Below are 17,830 nucleotides of genomic sequence, written 5' to 3' on the forward strand. Positions count from 1 at the left end.
CGGCCCGGCCCCGCGGGGAGCAGGCGGGAAGGCCCCGCCGCGCTGCTCCGCCCCCGCCCTGTGGGCAGCGCCGGGGAACGGGGAGGAGCGCCGGGGTGGGAGCAGGGCCCGGCGCGGCCGTCCAGGCCCGGCTTCCCCGGGCATGCAGGGCTGTCTCGCTCGGGGCAGAGCAGAGCGGTACCGCGGGCGGAGCGCCGTGCCCGCTGCCCATGGCCCGCAGAGGCGATGCCGGGGTCATCTTCCCCGCCCGGGCCGGAGCCGAAGCACAGCCCCGGCGCGGTGCTACAGAACACAGTGTACCGGGAAGGCAGCTAGTTATGTGTTCAGATGGAGACAGTAGAGTCCAAAGCCGGACTCAGAGCTAATCTCTAGTAATTTACCTGGCTTTAAACTGAATCCTGTTGTCAGACAGCAGCTGCAGCCAGGCAGAACTGCTGCCTCTCCCAGCACTTCCTCCCAAGCAGCCTAACCCTGAGCTGCATCCCAAAATGTTCCTGTTACCTGTGTCTCAATCGAATTCTCTCCGTTGAATCTATTTTTTCTTTCCAACATCTCTGTCTCATCAAAATCAAGGACTACTTTCCCGGATATAGAGAGGACTCTGACATAAAAAAAAGACATCACCACCCCAGCCCCCTGCCCCCAAATCATGATTACATGTCTGTTTTTAAGGCTCCTTTGCGCACACAAACTCCAGAAAACACCCAGAGGTATTATCACTAATTTATTCCTTCACTTTTTAGAAAGATACAAAAACTACATATAAAAAGTAAAAGCAGACAATAAATATATATTCTCAGTTATGGACAATTTGAACAACATTAAAATCTTGGCCCTACAGCTTTGAAGCATGTCCTGGGTAAGAACACTAATAAACTGGGCACACATGGGTATCAGCAGGCGACCTTCGGTTGGGAACTACCCTGCTAACACAGTTCAGACTTCTATAAATCATTGCTGGATGAAGAAGCCTTCAGGAGGCGGTCTCACCTGGCTCAGCAGAGATGTACACCTCTTCCCAGGTGTAATCAGCCAGGTTCACGGGTTGCCGCAGCCAAGGATCCTCAGCTAGCACAGCTAGAGTCGTGCGCTCCTCTGGAATGGGGTGCAGAAGCCCAGCCATGAGATCCATGAGACCTGGGCAGAGACAGCAGAGGGATGGCTCAGGCTGTATTTTAGGCAGGCTGGGAATGTGAGATATGGTTTATACTCAAAGATTGACAACTCGCCCAAACTCTGCTGCACTGAGCAGCTTTTAAAATCATCACAGAGCACACTGGGGAGCTTCTTTTCAGGCTTCGCCTTTACTCGTGGTGAAAAAACACTGCTTATACTTTCCCACTCCTTTAAAAAAGAGATCTGCTCCTTTAAAAAGGCAAATGGAAAGAGCTCACCATCTGACACAGGGCGAGGAGGATTCAGGACAGCTGCCAGGGTCTCCTCCAGCTCACAGAAGGGATTCTCCCCGAGCACCAAGGTGTAAAGGGTGATGCCAAGCGACCACATCTCCAGCTCGGGGCCATGGTACCTGTGCAGAAATAAGCTTGCCTAAACTCAGATTGCAAGTATATACCTATCTGCAAAAGAAAGTAAAGAGAAAAAAGGAGGTTGGCAGCCCTTTTCCCCAATTTTTATTTTAACACAGGAAGTTTGTGAGAATTCTAAGCAGTTTCTCACTTTTTTGAGGAGTCTGCATTATCCTTCTCCAGGAAATAAAACCACCACAGAATGGCCAACCAGTTTGTGTTGATGAGTGTGTGTAATATGTACCCAGACTTCCACACACGTAAGCTGGTGACAAGAGAACTTACCCCTACAACTTCTTCACCATAAGCCAAAACTATCAAGTAAATATTTAACTGGAAGAGCAAACAGGTCCCCCCAGCCCTTTCAAAACAAAAGAATTCCATCTGAGAAAACATGACAGTTCCTTCACACAGTAACAGGGAGAACTCCCAGGGAAGAGCTGCTCGCTTCACCTTCCATCTCATTCCCAGCGGGAATTTCCTCTCCTCCTGGCATTGCTTCTTCCCCCCACTCTGTTATGAGGAGCTGCCCGAAGGACCAATGAAAACAGCAGTGAAGTGGGAGCAAGATACGTACAGGCACATCCAATTACTGCAGGTACCACCCTGGGATGGGGAGTCTTCCTTGTGGAGCAGGTACAGGACTGCCAGCTGCTAGGTACAGAGTACTTGGAGAGGGAAAGAAGGGGGAAGAGACAGCCAAGATTCAGGCAGCACATCCAAAACAGCAGCAAGAGAAGTTGCAAGAGAAGAATCCTCGAGTCCCAAGGAGCACAAAAATCAATGAGGAGATGACCAAGGATTAAACTGCAAAAATTCAAGTACAGGGAAGCACGTAGGAAAGGAGAGAACACTCAAGATGAGAGTGTGAGAATACGAGGCACAGACACGCAAGGCAGGTGCTACTGACAGCAATACTTGATTACACCACCTCTCTAAAAGAGCAGCTTTTGGTGGAGAAAGCCTGACAACAGACTTAGAAACAACTCTGTACATATTCAAGCTTTTACAACTGATTTCTGTCACCACAGTGCCCTACTTTGTATGCACTCAAACTTTCACAAGCGATTTCTGTCACTGCAGTGCCTTGAATCTTGCTCCAGTTCCCTGTGGTTGGATACTGTAGCAGAGTTCCAATGGCACAGCAACTTGGTTTCTCTGTTCCAGCCCTGCACGCATGGGTTTTTGGTGTGATGGCACAAAAATAACTTTTCAGAGGGTTACATACGGTTTGCCAGACAGCACTTCTGGTGAGCAGTATTCAATTGTCCCACAGAAGGTATAAAACAATTTCCCAGGTTCCAGGTAGGCAGCTGAACCAAAGTCCACTAATTTAATTGTGAAATCTTCAGCAATGACAATGTTTTCATCCTTGATATCTCTGTGAAGGATGTTCCTACAGTGGAGATACCCAACAGCTGAGACAAGCTGAAAGAGGAGCAGAGAACTAGGTGTTACTACATAGAGGTGTCCTGGATAAGCGATGTGGCATCGCAGTATTCCAAGAGTCACATTTTGGCTTGTTTTGACACCATCTAAGCAAGATATACATCCTAATTATGGTAACTGGAAATGATCCCAGGTCCGCCTGTCAGCATTGCTGCAGCGGGTGCTGCAATGCTCTTGGGAGAGACAATTACAAAAGGCTTTGCTTGCTTTCCTCTCACAAATGTGCAGGAGGAGGGGATGCTGCAGTCATGATGTGATTGGTTTTTTTTTTTTTTTGGTGAGAAGCTTCAGAACTCACTGCTACAGTCCTGCAGGTTACTCTATTTTTATCCCAGCTTCGTTTGGAGGGTCTTTTGGCTTCTCCAGAAGGATATTACTGTGAACCTCCCATACTGCAGGATGACAAAGCATTTAAGAGAACAGTTTGGTATAAATAATATAGTCGCTCCTAAATTCCATTCCTCTTCCTGCACAATTCACACATTAGTGCCATAATTAAGGATAGCATCAGGATGATACCACCTTGGAGACACTCGTGATCCTTGCAATGCATTTAACAAGAAAAGCAGATGGCTGAGGGAGAAAAGTTTCTATTTATAATCCTCTGCAGAGAAAGGCTGTACAGATCTGAGAGAACAAGGCAGCCCTACAAACTGCAGGCTGGGTTAGGGAAAGGGCTGAACCATCACAAGGCTAAGGGGACATCAACACTCCAGGAGAGGGGAGGGTGGGCACAGCAGGGATGTGGGGGAGGTGAGCATGTGCATAACTATTCCTGCATACCACAGAGCATGGAATTTACTCCAAAACTCATGAGGGGGAGTTACCTGGGGACTGCTGCTGCAGTTAACTCGCTGAACAAAGGACAATTCAGCTCTCAATCACCTACTGGGCAAGCTCCTGACTCACAGAAAAACTACCCTGAGTTACTTTGCATTATGCCACTCTAAAATCCAAGAGAACTTCTTGATTTAAAGAACAGAGCCCTTTACCCCTGTAACCAATCTAAACAAAGCACTGAACTAAGTGAAAATGTGGCTTTTTGTGGAGCTTGGGGCAGCTTCTGTGAGCTTTCTTCCTCCCTCAGAGAAAATGTGACTACTACATGAATGGCATCCTGGGGACAGGGGCTGTGTTCTGCCCCAGTCACAGCTGGGGGGCCATGGCTCCACTGGAAACCCTTACAGGCAGTAAGGTCCTGCAAAGGCTTCTCTGTTACAAGTTTCTAGGTAAACCTTAACGAGGGTTCTTCAGGCAGCATTTCAGTCTGCATTAATCAGTCCTACAGACTAATGAGGAAAGGCTCTGCAGGTATTGAACATGACTCCAATTCAGCACACCAGCTGATTAGCCTGTATGAAGTGAAACAGGGCCCTGGTTCTTATATTAGCCAAATCTTACCTGCATGTAGCATTTGTGTTCTCACCTGTCTGAATATATAACTCGCTAATGGCTCATCCAAGTTGGGCTGATTATCAATGAATGTGAAGAGATCCAGACCCGAGCCATGCTTCTCCATCACCAGCTGGAAAAAGTATTCATTTTCAAATACATCCAGCACCTATAAATAACAGACTGGTTTAATCATGTGCTTCATCCTCAGACAGCCTTTTTTTTTTTTTAATAAACACTGCTCTCCTCTTGGGAGATTTATATTGATGTATATTATAATCTTCAAAGTCTCATTTCACTGAGCACAAACGTTTCTTGAAGAGAGTACAGAGCTAAAACCGAGAGCAGAATTAAACCTAAGAGGAATTTGCTTTCTGAAGAAAAAAAAGCAAAACCAAAACCAAAACCAACAACCCCAAACCAAACAGGACAAAGCAAGATATGTATCCAGATTATTTATTGAAGTTGTACATGTCCAGATGTGACATCACACTTCTGAGATACGCGTATTATCATCTTGAAATAGTGTACAGGCTTTTTTTCTGTTAAGAGTCACATCTTCAGATCAGTTTGGGGTAAAAGTGTCAAAGCAAGCGATAGTCTGCTGTGACACACACTCCTAAACAAAGCAGGACAGATAGGTTCCTTTCTTTCCTGAAAAGGCAGATTCAGTGCAGGATACTTCACTCCTGAAGAGGAACAGGAGACACCAAGTATTCAAATGAACCACCTGATGCAAACTGCATTCACTCCAAGTCACTGTACCTTAATGATACTGGGGTGCTGCAGCTTCAGCAGGATTGCAATTTCTTGAGTGACTCTCCCCAGCTCAGGATCATCTACCCAGCAGTCCTCCAGCACCCTCTCCTTCCAGATGAACTTCACGACAACCTACACAGACAACAGCATTCAGCATCGCCTGCAAAAGCACCGCTTTGAGTGTCAGGTAAGTTAATCTCCAGGAACTCAGTCACTCATATTACTAGAAGGATAGAAGCAACTCAATGGGAATAGCTACAATACCTTTAAACATCTTTAAAGTAATTTAATCCTAGAAGCCAAATGATGCACATAAATGCACGTATTTATCACTGTTCTGAATTCCAAAGGCTTTGACAGGCCAGCTGTCTTATCAGCCAGTTACAGCAGCGGTGGCACAGGGGTACAATGGAGGGAAATGAGCACTTAACATCCATGCAGAGAAATGTGAGAGCTTGCTGATACTTCTGCTGATAAAGAAGAGGGTCCCATAACATAAACATCTCTACTCCACATCCTTGAGTCCTTGGCAGGATAAAGACTTTGAGGTTTGCCATTTTCTTTAGTAACAGAAGATTAAAACCTGTAATTCTGTTCAGCTTATGTTAACTTCTTTCAACAGGTTCAATTAGCTACATTCATCAGTTCATTAGCTACATTCATCAGTTCATTAGCTCATTCTGCACCTGTTGTCTCCCATTCATAAATCAATGCAAATATTTTGCTGTCCTGTTTCCATGAGGTTTGCTTTCTCAGATTTCTGTTTAAACAAAGCAAAACCCCAAACTACCAAAGAGAAGCTTTTAATAGTGCAGTGTTGACAGAATATGAACACTCCAACCTTTCAGTTTTCATCCTAAATAATTATTGCAGTAGAGCTAAAAGAAATACTTCACCTCCTGATGATCCTTCTTGCTCCTGGCAGTCCAGACAAAGCCAAAAGCGCCTTTGCCAATAAGACTGAGAGTGCTGTAATTTTTTGTGTATTCTCCCTCACATGCTCTTAATCCTTCGAGCTCTTCAGCTCTTCGGGAATTATTGAAAAGTGAAGTTGATCTGATGGCCTAGGTACATATATACAGGTTACAGTAGCGAGAAAACAAAATGAGCAAGCCACAGGATCACGTTTATAAAATGAATAAATACCGAAAAGAACAGACACATCTGCAAGGATTGCTAAAAGGAGAAATCTTTGGTTATGGTAGCGACAACCATCACCAGACAAGTTAAGTACAGGTCTAATCTGCAGTACATTTCAACACACAGCAGTTCCTTGGAGTCTCCTGCAGTTTGGAACAGTGTTGTTCAAGTTGGAAAGGTAACTATACTAACCCGCACACCAGAAATGTTACAAAATAGCAATTTGAAACCATTTCTTTTTAACATAAAAGTAGGAAAACAAAGAAACAGAAATATCCACCCCACCACCTCATGACGTTAATTTGAAAAACTTTTTGACTTGAGCTTCAACTTAACAATCAAACAAGGAAAGAAATGCTCAGTATTCAAAGATAGGATTTCTTACTTCTCCAAGACTGTTTGTAGAAAGATCAGCAACAGACTGGGCAGAGCTTGCTAGGCTGGAGAGCAAAAGCTGAGTCTTTGCTACAGCTTCCTTCTGGCTCTGTGAAAGGTCTTTCACCACCCAGACACAGAAAAGTACAGTGGGGTCCTGCAGTTCTGCACATTTCACCTCAAAGAGTATACCTGTAGGAACAGGTGAGGAAGTTAAAATGGTAGAATGCGACTTTAGTGTTTAGCAAGACCACAGACAAAATTCTGAGCTCTTAGCAATGAGCTATTTATTTGGGGAACACCTGCTCACTAAAGAACCATCAGAGGGGCTGACACCAGCATAGCTATTCTAGAGGTACCTATCAGCTACCTCCACAGCTCCCACCTCCAGCAGAAACTTTTGTCAGGGTCCAATTGTGATTATTCATTTTGCATTGTTATTCTAAATTACATAAAAATGGAGATTTTACAGCTTTACAGTGGAGATTTTTTACAGTGTATTTTCTGTTCAGAAAAAGTTATCAGGTTCAACCTTTTTAATTGTGTTTTAAGAATATTTCTGACTTTTCAGTAGGGATTAATTTCTTAATAACTTTGTATTTTATACCACCTCCTTTTCTAATATCCTCTGAATAGACTTAAATACTGATTTTTCTCCTAGATGCTTCTTCCTTCCTCTCCACTGTGAGCTTCTAACCATAACTGTCTGCCTTCTGCAAAAATGGGGGTGAAAAACAGGACCCTGGTAAAAGTTTTGGGAAGGGGAGAAGATTTAACTTACTGAACTGTGAACCGTCTCTGTGACAGCAATTCCCAGTGTAGCTGCCTTCCAGGATCTCCCAGATCAAAGGAGCTGCTGGATTCAGCCTTCCTTCTCGTTTCACCGGGGTTGATGTTACTTTCCTCTCCATATTTTGCTGCCCCTGCAGCTGACCGAGTTCTTCAGGCCCCCCTTTGCCTTTCTGGGGATTTCTGCCGGCGTCGTGCCCCCCAGTTTCTGCAAGAGTTTCGGCGGTCTCGGGAAATGCTTTGGAGGATTGTTCAGGGTTTTGTAAATGCCCCTGGAAGGCCAGCCACCCAGAACCAGCTTCTGTGGCAACACCACTCAGCAGCTGCTTTCCTTGGCCAGCGGAAAAAGCGCTGTTTGTCTCAGTCAGCATATTGGAGTCTACTGCATCAGACGAGCATGCTCCTACAAGAGCTGCAGTAACACCTAAAGAATTGTCTGAGTTCCCCTTGACACAAGCATTCAGACCCAGTACCTCAAGACCGGAGCAAATACAGTTCAGTTCAGTGTCTGATTCTTTAACATCTTCAGAGGTTGTGGCAACTCCTGGTGCAGAAGCACTGTGACCCACTTTATTTGCTGAACAAACATCATAGACAGTATTTCTTTCATGTGCAAAGAAGGCTGGAGCATCATTTAGCAGGCAGTTTTCAACAACAAGGTGCTCAAGGCTGGAATGCTCTGCATCACACCTCGAGTTTGTTTTTGATGCCTGACCTGTGACCACGTGGCTTTGAAAGTCTTGCCTGCAGTCCAGTGCTGTCCCTGGCCATGGCTCATCCATTGTTGGTGTTCCAGGTGAGTTACAGGTAACAACAGAAGGCAGCTTCACTGGGCCATAGGATGAGGTGTTTAGAATGTCTTCTAGCCTAGAACTAACATGCAACCAGAGAGCATCTTTAGAGAATTATTTGATCCTGAAGTTTCCACTGTTCTACACTGTTCCACTGCTCCGATTGTGTCAAGGCAGGTTTTGGGATAAGGCTCTCTGGTGGGCTGACAGCCCATCAGTAAGCAAGGCTGTCCTCACTGCAAAGATTCAAAGCTGACAGCGACATCATGGTGCCAAAAGAATGAGAAAACTGTCCTGCTGTATTCTACCTACTCTTGTTACCATAGTCACTATTTAAAACCTGCACCAATTGTTTTAAATTGTTTGAAAGAAAAAGGTAGAAAGCTGTTGGCACAGGCATCCAAAATCCTAACAAATTTTCCAAATAAGAGCAGGTACACTCAAATGGCACTCTTTCCCTATGGATAATTTCCTTCTCTAGTTTAGCTTAATTTCTAAATATAGATCATAGATCATTTCCCATCACAAAAAAAAAAAAGCCAGTACACATGGCAGGATACTTCCAGTTCTGAGAACAGGAGATCCCTTTTCTGTCCAACAGGAGATGGATGTCCCCATCCATCAGTTTAACCAGGGTTCACTGAAGTCCAAGGTATTGCACAAGGTGTTTTGCAAACATCTCCATTAGTAAAAAAGCAGTGTAGAAAAACAATAAAGCAGAGCATTTACAACCTAAGTATGATATGAGAGACATAAATCCAGGAGAGCACCAACAGCGGGACTGTCAGTCTCTTTAAAAAGCAGCAAGAACTGTGCTGGAATAGTCTATATCTTAAAATGGACAGTAAATACTGTCTGAGGGTTAGAATTTTTAATGCTTAAAATTTGACTTACAGTAAACCATGAGCATCCTATATGTACTTGTACAGAATTTCTAACCTTGTAACAGGAAAAAGACCTGGAAAGGTAGAATAAAAATGGCTGGACTTCAGTAACACAGTACCCTGTTTTAATGGATGACCTGACAGTTACACTGAGCACCAAAAAGAATAACATTTAGAATTCACTCCAGGTAATCTGGCTTCAGTGCAACACCAGCTTGAAGGAGATAAACATCCGCTGTTTATGATGTAGTGAAGGCAGAGCCTAATTACCTTCCCCAGTCTGGGTGAAGCATTTGGTCCCCTTTAGAGCTGGAATTCCTGTAACTTTACAATGGTGGGTTGTGCAGATCCAAATAAAAATCTAAGGTAGGCAAAGCTCAGCCTGTCTTGCAAACAGCACTCAGATTCTAAAGACAGCAAAATGTGGAAGGCCCTTGTTGCACCTTCCCACAGGCATCACACTGGTGAAAAAAAACAGGTTTTGCTGGTGATTGCCACCACAGCTCTTCATTTTCCCAAGTGAATATGCAGTTCATGAAATGCCTACCTATTAGTGGGGGTGGATGCCACTCCAGGAGGTGAGGGAGGAGAGAAGAAACTGGTCCCGTTCTTTTGTTTATTCTCATCGTGTATTAATTTGTCATCTTTGTGTCTTTGTTCCAATTTCTGCTCTTCATCTCGTGACAGAAGGTGTGCTAAAGATGCAGCCAAGGAGCTGCTGTCTGTACCAAAGAGGAAACAAAACCATACCAACTTAACCTTTTATATTTAGTCTTCAGAGGCTATAGTGATTAAAAATAAACTTGGAACTGCCTCAGTCTGTCTTGTCCCTAAGGAATTGAGTATAAAAGGCTTGACTAAGGCAAAACAGTCCAAATATGAGCATTCCACTCTACTTCATTTTTAGAAATCATCACATGCAGCAATCTACATGTTTTAGGGCTGACAAAATTTGCTTTTCTATCAGAGCTCTTGGACAGGTATTGGTATCATGGGTTAGCTACCTAAAGTTCAGAGACCTAAAAAAAGGCCAATAACATATAGAGACTGGAATTAAAATGATCATACAAATAGCAGCAGCAAAAAAAAAAAAAAAAAAAAAGTCCAAACCACACACATACACTGTCCATTCCAAGCACATTAAATTACAAGGTTTGTACTGGATTTATATAATTCGCTGAAGCTGTAAGATAAAAAAAGTACAGCATCTAAATATGTTTGGAAGAACAGGACACAAAGTCCTTTCGTTTTCCAGTGACAACAGATCAGAAGCAAAAACATGAGTTTGAAATATGAAGTAAACCAAGTACTGTTGCTGCAGAAGAAAGTAATGAGCAACGAGATCAGAATCTAGAACAATCCTTCCATTAGTAAAGGCTGAGTGCCAACAATGCTTCCTCACTGAAGAAGTGAATCATTCCTAGATTAGTGGCACCATTTCATCAAAGAATTACCTAAGAAACCGTCTAGGAACTCTTCTTTGTTCCAGTGGGGTGCATTGGTTTCAATGCAGATATGCCTTTCTAAGCAAAGAGAAAAAGAAAAGGGGGAAAAAAAGAAAAGGAGGGAAAAACAAAAGGAGACAAAACCAGCAGAAGAGATCTCCTGCAATATGGATGAAAGTGTGCACTTGTTCTCTGTGTTGGGCTGAGCTAGCTGGAAAGACAGATTTGGAAACATGAGGCTTCCCTGCTTCTGTTTATTCCTGTTGTGTTTAGAGAAGTAAAATTTTGATAAATTTTTCATAAATGCAGCAAACTGCATCAGAAGAATATGTGATGCTTCCCTAACTGAAACACACCACAGCAACATAACATTGAACACAATGTTATGTTGCACAACACACAATGTTATGTTATGGCCAGCAACACAAGCCAATTCAGAAGAATACTAGATTTTTCCCTTAGAATATTGATCCTAAGCATCTACAGCCCTGCTGCAGTATAGTCACAAAAGCTGTATTTTACACATCTTAAAATACTGAAGGATCCTAGCAGGGGAGGGAGGGGAAGTGCTTGTTAAATATAATGCATTCTCTGTTGACAGTGTAACTTCCAACTTGGAAATTCAGATTCATCTTCCTGGCAACAAAGAGAGAAGCACAATCTTAGGTGAATAATTCTCTTTACCTAAAGTTATAGTGGAAACCCAATTTAAAAACTGCATGGAGGGATGTTGCTTTTATGAAGAATGTCCCCATGCTTGTAGGTGAACCTCTAGTCCCTGCTCTTTCTCCCTTCCTTGCAGCAGCCAGAGCCAGCTGGAGGGCAGGCAGCAACACCTTCAAAGAGGCACTCACCCTCTGTCCCCGTGGAGTCATCCAGAGGAGGGAAAGGCAAAGAACACTCACTGCTTCTCTCCATGTTGTTATAGAAACCGGGAATCAGGAATGTAATGTTCTAAAACAAAGAATGAAACCTTATAAAACTAAGCCAGCACTCACAGGACGGGGGCAAATGCTAACAATCCATGTTCATGAACACAATTCTCATGGATAGCCAGGCAAAAGTGATCCACATGACTAAAGGAGAGCATAGGACTGTGCAGTTTGCTTTGGGCTACTTGAAATCCATACCCAGCTCCTCAGCACTGCAAGTCTTAGCAATTACAGCACGGGATTGGGGCTGTATCATCCTACACCTCACTTACTGAACATACGGAGCACAGAGGTTCTGTCACAGACAACAAGGAGTGTGAAAGACAACTTCACAATTCCAATGGATATGCTGCCAGATGTAGCAGTCTTCTGGGAGGGTTTAAGCCTCTTATCTTACCTTTCCCAACAGTTCTTTCTTCTCATAACCAAAGAGCATTAAAGCAAAACTATCGTTGATGCCACAGATGATTCCATCTGACTGGACAGTAATAAGACCACTGATGGTGGAAAAAACCACAACTGTAGCAGAGTACTGATAGCCTGGGAGAGAGCCTTCTGTCTGCAGAATCCCATCCTTCTGCACCCTTGCTTGGTCCTCCTCCAGAAGGCTGGCTTGCAGCTTTAAACTGAGAGGAAACACGTTACCCTCTCTGGATCGGCCTGCAGCTCGCTGGGTCCTGAGGTTCTAAATTAAAGCAAAAAAAACCAACCAAACAAAACTCAAAGAGAAAACCTCTAACTAACCGAATGTTTTTGCTTTATTCCAGTATTCATATAAAATGACACAGGAATTCTTAGGAAAAAGGAACAGGAAAAGAAAAACAAACCGAACCCGCGAATATCAAAATGAACAATATGTGGTTTTCTAAGGATTTGGAACCCAGTGTTGAACTCCTATATAAATATCTTGATGATGAGGACCAGCCCATACTGCAGCTTTTCAGCAAATTAGGCATTCATGAGAAGGCCTCTTTAAACTCCCTAGATGCCCAGTTTCATGGCATTTGCAACATCTGGGTATTCTCTCACTCCTCAGACAGACACGATTAAAACAGACTAAAGAATTCAAAGGAACCTCAGAGGGCTTACAGAGACAGCACAGTGTCTTAAAAAGCCACAGTACTGGAGGAAAGTGTCTTTCACCAGGACAGATTCCACAGTGAGAAGTCAAGGCTTGGTCTCATTCCTAGTTAGGAACTCTTCAGACAGCAGCTCCACAAATAAGCAGCAAACCCTTTTCCAGGGGAATTAGGGTCCTCTCTGAAAAAGCTCTTTTCTGTTACATGAGGAGGGAAAATGGCATGCACACATGTGTTCCAAGTGGGAAGGCTATGGAAGAAATAAGGTTGGTGCTTATACTGTACCTTTGGGATTTTTTTGCCTAGAGGAGGGATCTGCACAGAAGGAATCAGGTCCTTTATGTGGAGCCCAACTACTTCTTCCAATGTTGGGTAGCCATGGAGATGGGCAAAAAGGAGGTCACATGATGTAATCTCTCCCTTGGGAAGAAAATTTACAGGACTGTTAAAATTTCAGCGTTTTAGCCACAGTCCACTCAATCCTTTGACAACGGTTTCTGCAAACATCTAAGCAACGGAAGGAAATTTCATTCTGCAGTCCCTTGGTGGACACAACTCACTCAATAAAAGCAGACACAGCATAATGCAATACTCTGACATCACTGTGCAGGGAGCCTGCCCTTTTCCTGGGGGAGAGGCAGAGGAGTCCAGCACTCCTCACAGAACTGTTCCTCAGCAAGCTGATCCCTTCACAAGAGCACCCACACCACAAATAACCAACCCCTGGCCAAACCAACACTGCTCAAGTGTAAGATGCCCCTGAGGAGAGACAGCATAACTTCATGTGGGTTGCAAAACACATCAAGGAGAGCCACATGGGAGATCCATGCACAGGTCCTGCGTGCACCATCCCGGTTTCAGGCACTGCTGTGGGCACAGCCCGTGTTCACAAACAGTCATCTGTGCCCTGCTGCCTTTTAGATACGTTCAGCTCACACATAAACTTGTCATCACAAGGTCATTTGATTGTTAGGAAAACACTCACGTCAACCCTGAAGGAAACAGAAGCTGAAAGTCTTTCCACTGGTTCCAGCACAACCACACAGCGCTGGGTGTCCTTGCTTCTTATTTGCCTCTGCCAGACCGAGACAGGGATCTTCTCGTTGAGGCGGCCTGTAACATCCATCTGTCCCCAGGAAGCAGAGATGGAGACAGCACTTACTAAGGTTGTAGTTACTTAACAAGAATTTCAAAGAAGAGTAAGACACTGAGGCAAGATATCTCCCTGTCACTGTTAGAAAAACATTGTTTCTCGGCTACTCCTTATTATTTTATGAGAAGAAACACAGTTTTAATATAGAGATGAAATACACAAAATGTTACTTGTATATCACCTCTCCCTGCCTGAGGAAGACTAAAGGCACTTCCTTCAGCATAATAAATGAGCCACTCTAACACCTTGCATTCAGTGAGAAGTGCCTCTCAGAGGTGCCTCTCAGGATGCCCAGTGGTGCAAATGAACACTCCACGTTAGTAACATAGTTCTTACTTTGAGATGCAAAATCCAGTGGTTTAACTTCTTATGGGAGCAGATTCTTCTCAGATCAGAAAGTGTTTATTTATCTTATAGCCTGCAAGGTTTATATCAAGCCTTTTATGTGATCTTGACGGAATGGGTTTATGAATTAGACAGTGACTCCTATAAAGTACTTGGAATGGCTTGGAATTAGTGCCTTTACCAGATATTTGATTTTTATCTTGGGTTTCACTGAATCAAAGTTATGTTTTTTCTTTCCCCCCGTATCCAACTGAGGATTCAGGAAGATAAAGCTCTAAGATACTGACAATTTCAGTACAAAAATAACACATTGGGAAGAATATGAGCTCATTTTCCAAGGATTTTCTACTGACAGCTCGCAACGGTAGCAAAAGAAAATAATTTTGAGACATTTCTCCTGCAGTTCTCTTATAAACAACCCCATTCTAGGAAAAATATCCATTCTATTCTTTTGCACAAACTATGGTGTTTTGGCACAGATATTTCACTGGCTTGTAACTTTATAATATGCACAATGCAATTTAAGACAATTTATAATATATTTTTAAGGACCACACAACTGGGAACTTTCCCATAATAGACTTTTTCCATGTTAAGCAATTATATTGATTTAAGTTTTTTTAATGTGTTTTAAGTTCTGATTTGGTCAAGCCATGGTTTAAAAGTTTGCAGATGTGGGAATTCAGAGATGGTGGGGAATATTTCCTTGAACATTTCACGTACCACAGTTCCTGAAACCACCGATGACCATTCATAAGTTTCTAGGTACTCCTCACCCACAGCTTCTCCCACCTCTTGACTGGGTTTGGATATCAAGTGGGACAGCTTTTGACCAATGAGTTCCTGACTACTGCACCCAAGCAGCTTGCAGGCTCGATCATTAGCCACTAAGATCTAGGAAAAAAAAAAAAAAAACAACAGAAAAAACCCAAACCAACACAAAGAATAAAAGCTGTAAGTTTTGTTAATAGACCATCATGTCCTCAAGTTGCTGCTTTAATGTCTTGTAATATCCCTTCCTCTTAGCGAAAATGGAGTGCTTCTTTAGAATTCTGAGTTCATTAAAGCTTCTTATTCTGGGACATATCTTCTTGGTTAGGAGGTTTTGAGACACTGCTTTCCATTTAGGTTTCCTGCTTTCTTTTAACTGTATATCATTACATCCATGGAAGTAAAACTGCAAAGCTGTACTTGCAGGCAAAGCCTGAGCAAGCCACAAAATCCTGTCCAGCCTCTAAAGTGTGCAGTGATTATACCAGCCACTGACACACTTGAGTCTGTGTTCACAGAGCAAGTCAGGATTAAATGCCTTTAAGAGGGGTAAACCCAAACTGCCAGTTCAAGCTAAAAAATGGCACAGATCTTTAAAGTTGTCAGGATTCAATTTTAGATTCCTTTCAGGACAGAAACAGAGAAATACTTCCCAACATAAAAGGCATATTTACTGGGGCAGATAAAGAGACCTTGTGCTACCACAAACACATCCCAGGGCGGGTACTTTACATAGAGGAGGCTTGAAGCACATTTTGCTTTTTCTTTCTTCCCTCATGCCACTTCACAGCTGCATTCTTATGGAATCATAGAATCACAGAATAATCTGGGCTGGAAGGGACCTTAAAGACCATCCAGTTCCACTCCCCTGCCATGGGTAGGGATACTTTAGAACAAGTTGCTCCAAGCCCCGTCCAACCTGGCCTCGAACACTTCTAGGAATGGGGAGCCCACCTCCCTGGGCTGTTTGAAAAAAGACTCAAGACATCCATGCTTCTGCCATTGTATTGTGTATTTTGCTAACTACAACCTGCAATGGAAATAAACTCGTTGTCAGTCTTTAGAAGACTGCTGAGCTGGAGCAGACTGCAAAATGCCTTCATAGCACTCTGATTACACATAGGAATAACAGTCATTTTAGCCTGTCTGATGTCATACAACCTGCACCAGTCACAGAGAGCTTAGTGCAGCAGGCAGTCCTGCAAATACCTCTGTTGTGCTGCTGTCCACGGTGAAGATGGTTTTGTTTGGGTTGCGTGCAGCAGCTGGGAGGTGCTGGCTGGATTCCTCCAGAGCAGGGACATGCAAAAAGGAGCAAGAAGCAGAACTTCCAATGGAAGCAGAGAGAGAGGTGGAATCCCACTGAGCCCATGAGTTACCAGTTTTGCTGGAACAAATGTTACGAGCTGTCAGTGAAGACAAACAGTAAGAGCTCCATTTCTCCCCTAGGAAAAGAGAAAGATCAGCAATGTAGCTGTAACCGTCCAGGAGTGTCAGAGGAATGAATTAAAAAAATAAAACAGACACACTTCTAATAAATGTATCTTTTGGAATCACAGCCACTGGAACGTGTAAAATCAGTCCACAGATTAAAAAAATTTGCCCAGATCCATAAGTTTCAACCAGACTAGTTAACTTTCATTTTTCACTTAGCAGATTTTAAAATGTTTTGAAATCTCTCAAATGAAAAATGAAATGGTTATTAAATAATTGCAGTAAACACTCAAGCCCTTATTAAACACTGCATTTGTCAGAAGCCAGTTATTTAGCTGTTCACACCGAAATACCTGTGCCCACACCAACGTTTCAAGCTACACAATGCCAAGTGATTGTACTAAAATCTTCAAAGGTTCTGCCTGTAAAGAACATTTCTCTAAGAGGGGGCATAAGCAGCCAAACACCATCACTCCAATCCCAAATCAGTAAGGAGCTTTGAAGGTTTAGCAGTACTGGAAGAAGCATTATGAACAACTCATCAGAAGGACATTTCTGATTTTATGCAGTGCACATAGCATGAACACACTACGATAAAACAAGGAGACCTGTATCTGGACACACTGACAGAATCCAGCATAACAACATCTTTCTCCTCATTTGGAAATCTTTTGTGGTTTAGATAATTATAGAAGATGGCAAGGTGGTCCAATGGCAGGCAATAAAAGTTGCCTGCGCAGAGCACCTATCTAGTAATGCTTTCCCTGTAAACTCTCCCAGCCTGCAGTAATCTGCAGCTCAGGTGCTTATTGAACAAGTGTATCCTGGCGGATACTTAATGCTGTCACCTCTAGGTTTGGGGAAGGGGAGGAGGAGGATCTGAAAGCTTCATGGAAACTCAATCTCACAGTACAATGCTCACCAGACAGAGATGCTCTAAGCCGACAGAGTCCAGAGAGACGACTTTTCCTCCTCTTGTTGCCCCAGGGGTAGGATCTACTTAGCTTATCAGAATCATTCAAGCAAGTAAGGACTAAAGCCGCTGATGAAGGCAGAAGGCCTCCTTCAGAGGCGCTAAAAGCCTTGGCTGCCATGATCACGCTCTGGTTGCCACGCCGCGCCCAGGGAGCTGCAACAGAAACAGAGGGAACTGAATCAGCCTGGCGGGCCGGCACTGACGCTGACAGGGAGCGGTGCCTTCGAGCCCAGGGCACAGCCCTGTAAGTTACAGCAGCGCACCCACTCCTTGCGTGTCCTGATCGGCGTTTGGTCTGTGCGGTGACTCGGCTGACTTATCCTTCTGCCCTGGTGGTGTAGGACACCTGTGACCGGCGTGTTTCTGCCGGATCTGCTGAGCACCCACCCAGCACCCTCTCCCCGTTCCGGGCGGTTTTAAAAGCAAAAGCTTTGGTATTCTGGGAAGTCACTTCCAGTTTTGAATCAGCAAGTGCGGCACAGCCTCCCTCCCCCACTCCCCCAGAGCGCTGCCCGGGCCCCCGCGGCCCCACCAGGACAAGACAGCACGGCACGGCACGGTCCGGCACGGCACGGCACGGCACGGCACGG

At 43.9% G+C, this 17,830-nt stretch overlaps 1 protein-coding gene across 1 annotated transcript; it reads right to left on the reverse strand.

Annotated features, from left to right (window-relative positions):
- Positions 1-353: 353 nt before the first annotated feature.
- On the reverse strand, positions 354-17,708 carry PASK (PAS domain containing serine/threonine kinase). Its single transcript, XM_017826383.1, has 17 exons — positions 17,508-17,708; positions 17,187-17,393; positions 16,040-16,275; positions 14,783-14,953; positions 13,547-13,687; positions 12,847-12,981; positions 11,880-12,167; positions 11,405-11,504; positions 9,653-9,827; positions 7,423-8,303; positions 6,652-6,833; positions 6,023-6,190; positions 5,133-5,258; positions 4,402-4,536; positions 2,755-2,954; positions 1,395-1,528; positions 354-1,137 (listed from the first exon to the last, which is right to left on the reverse strand). Exons 2-17 carry the CDS (start codon positions 17,356-17,358, stop codon positions 974-976), a joined length of 3,408 nt encoding a protein of 1,135 aa, XP_017681872.1. The 5' UTR covers positions 17,359-17,393; positions 17,508-17,708; the 3' UTR covers positions 354-973.
- Positions 17,709-17,830: the final 122 nt, after the last annotated feature.

Source organism: Lepidothrix coronata, unplaced genomic scaffold (assembly GCF_001604755.1).
Source record: "Lepidothrix coronata isolate B3197 unplaced genomic scaffold, Lepidothrix_coronata-1.0 Scaffold125, whole genome shotgun sequence".
Taxonomy (NCBI): domain Eukaryota; kingdom Metazoa; phylum Chordata; class Aves; order Passeriformes; family Pipridae; genus Lepidothrix; species Lepidothrix coronata.

Coding starts and splice junctions, on each gene's coding strand:
- PASK (XM_017826383.1), bottom strand. CDS start 17,358: ATGGCAGCCAAGGCTTTTAGCGCCTCTGAAGGAGGCCTTCTGCCTTCA. Junction 9,828..11,404: donor TGACTCCACGGGGACAGAGG/GTGAGTGCCTCT, acceptor TCTTTGGTACAG/ACAGCAGCTCCTTGGCTGCA. Junction 1,138..1,394: donor TCCTCGCCCTGTGTCAGATG/GTGAGCTCTTTC, acceptor GTCTCTGCCCAG/GTCTCATGGATCTCATGGCT.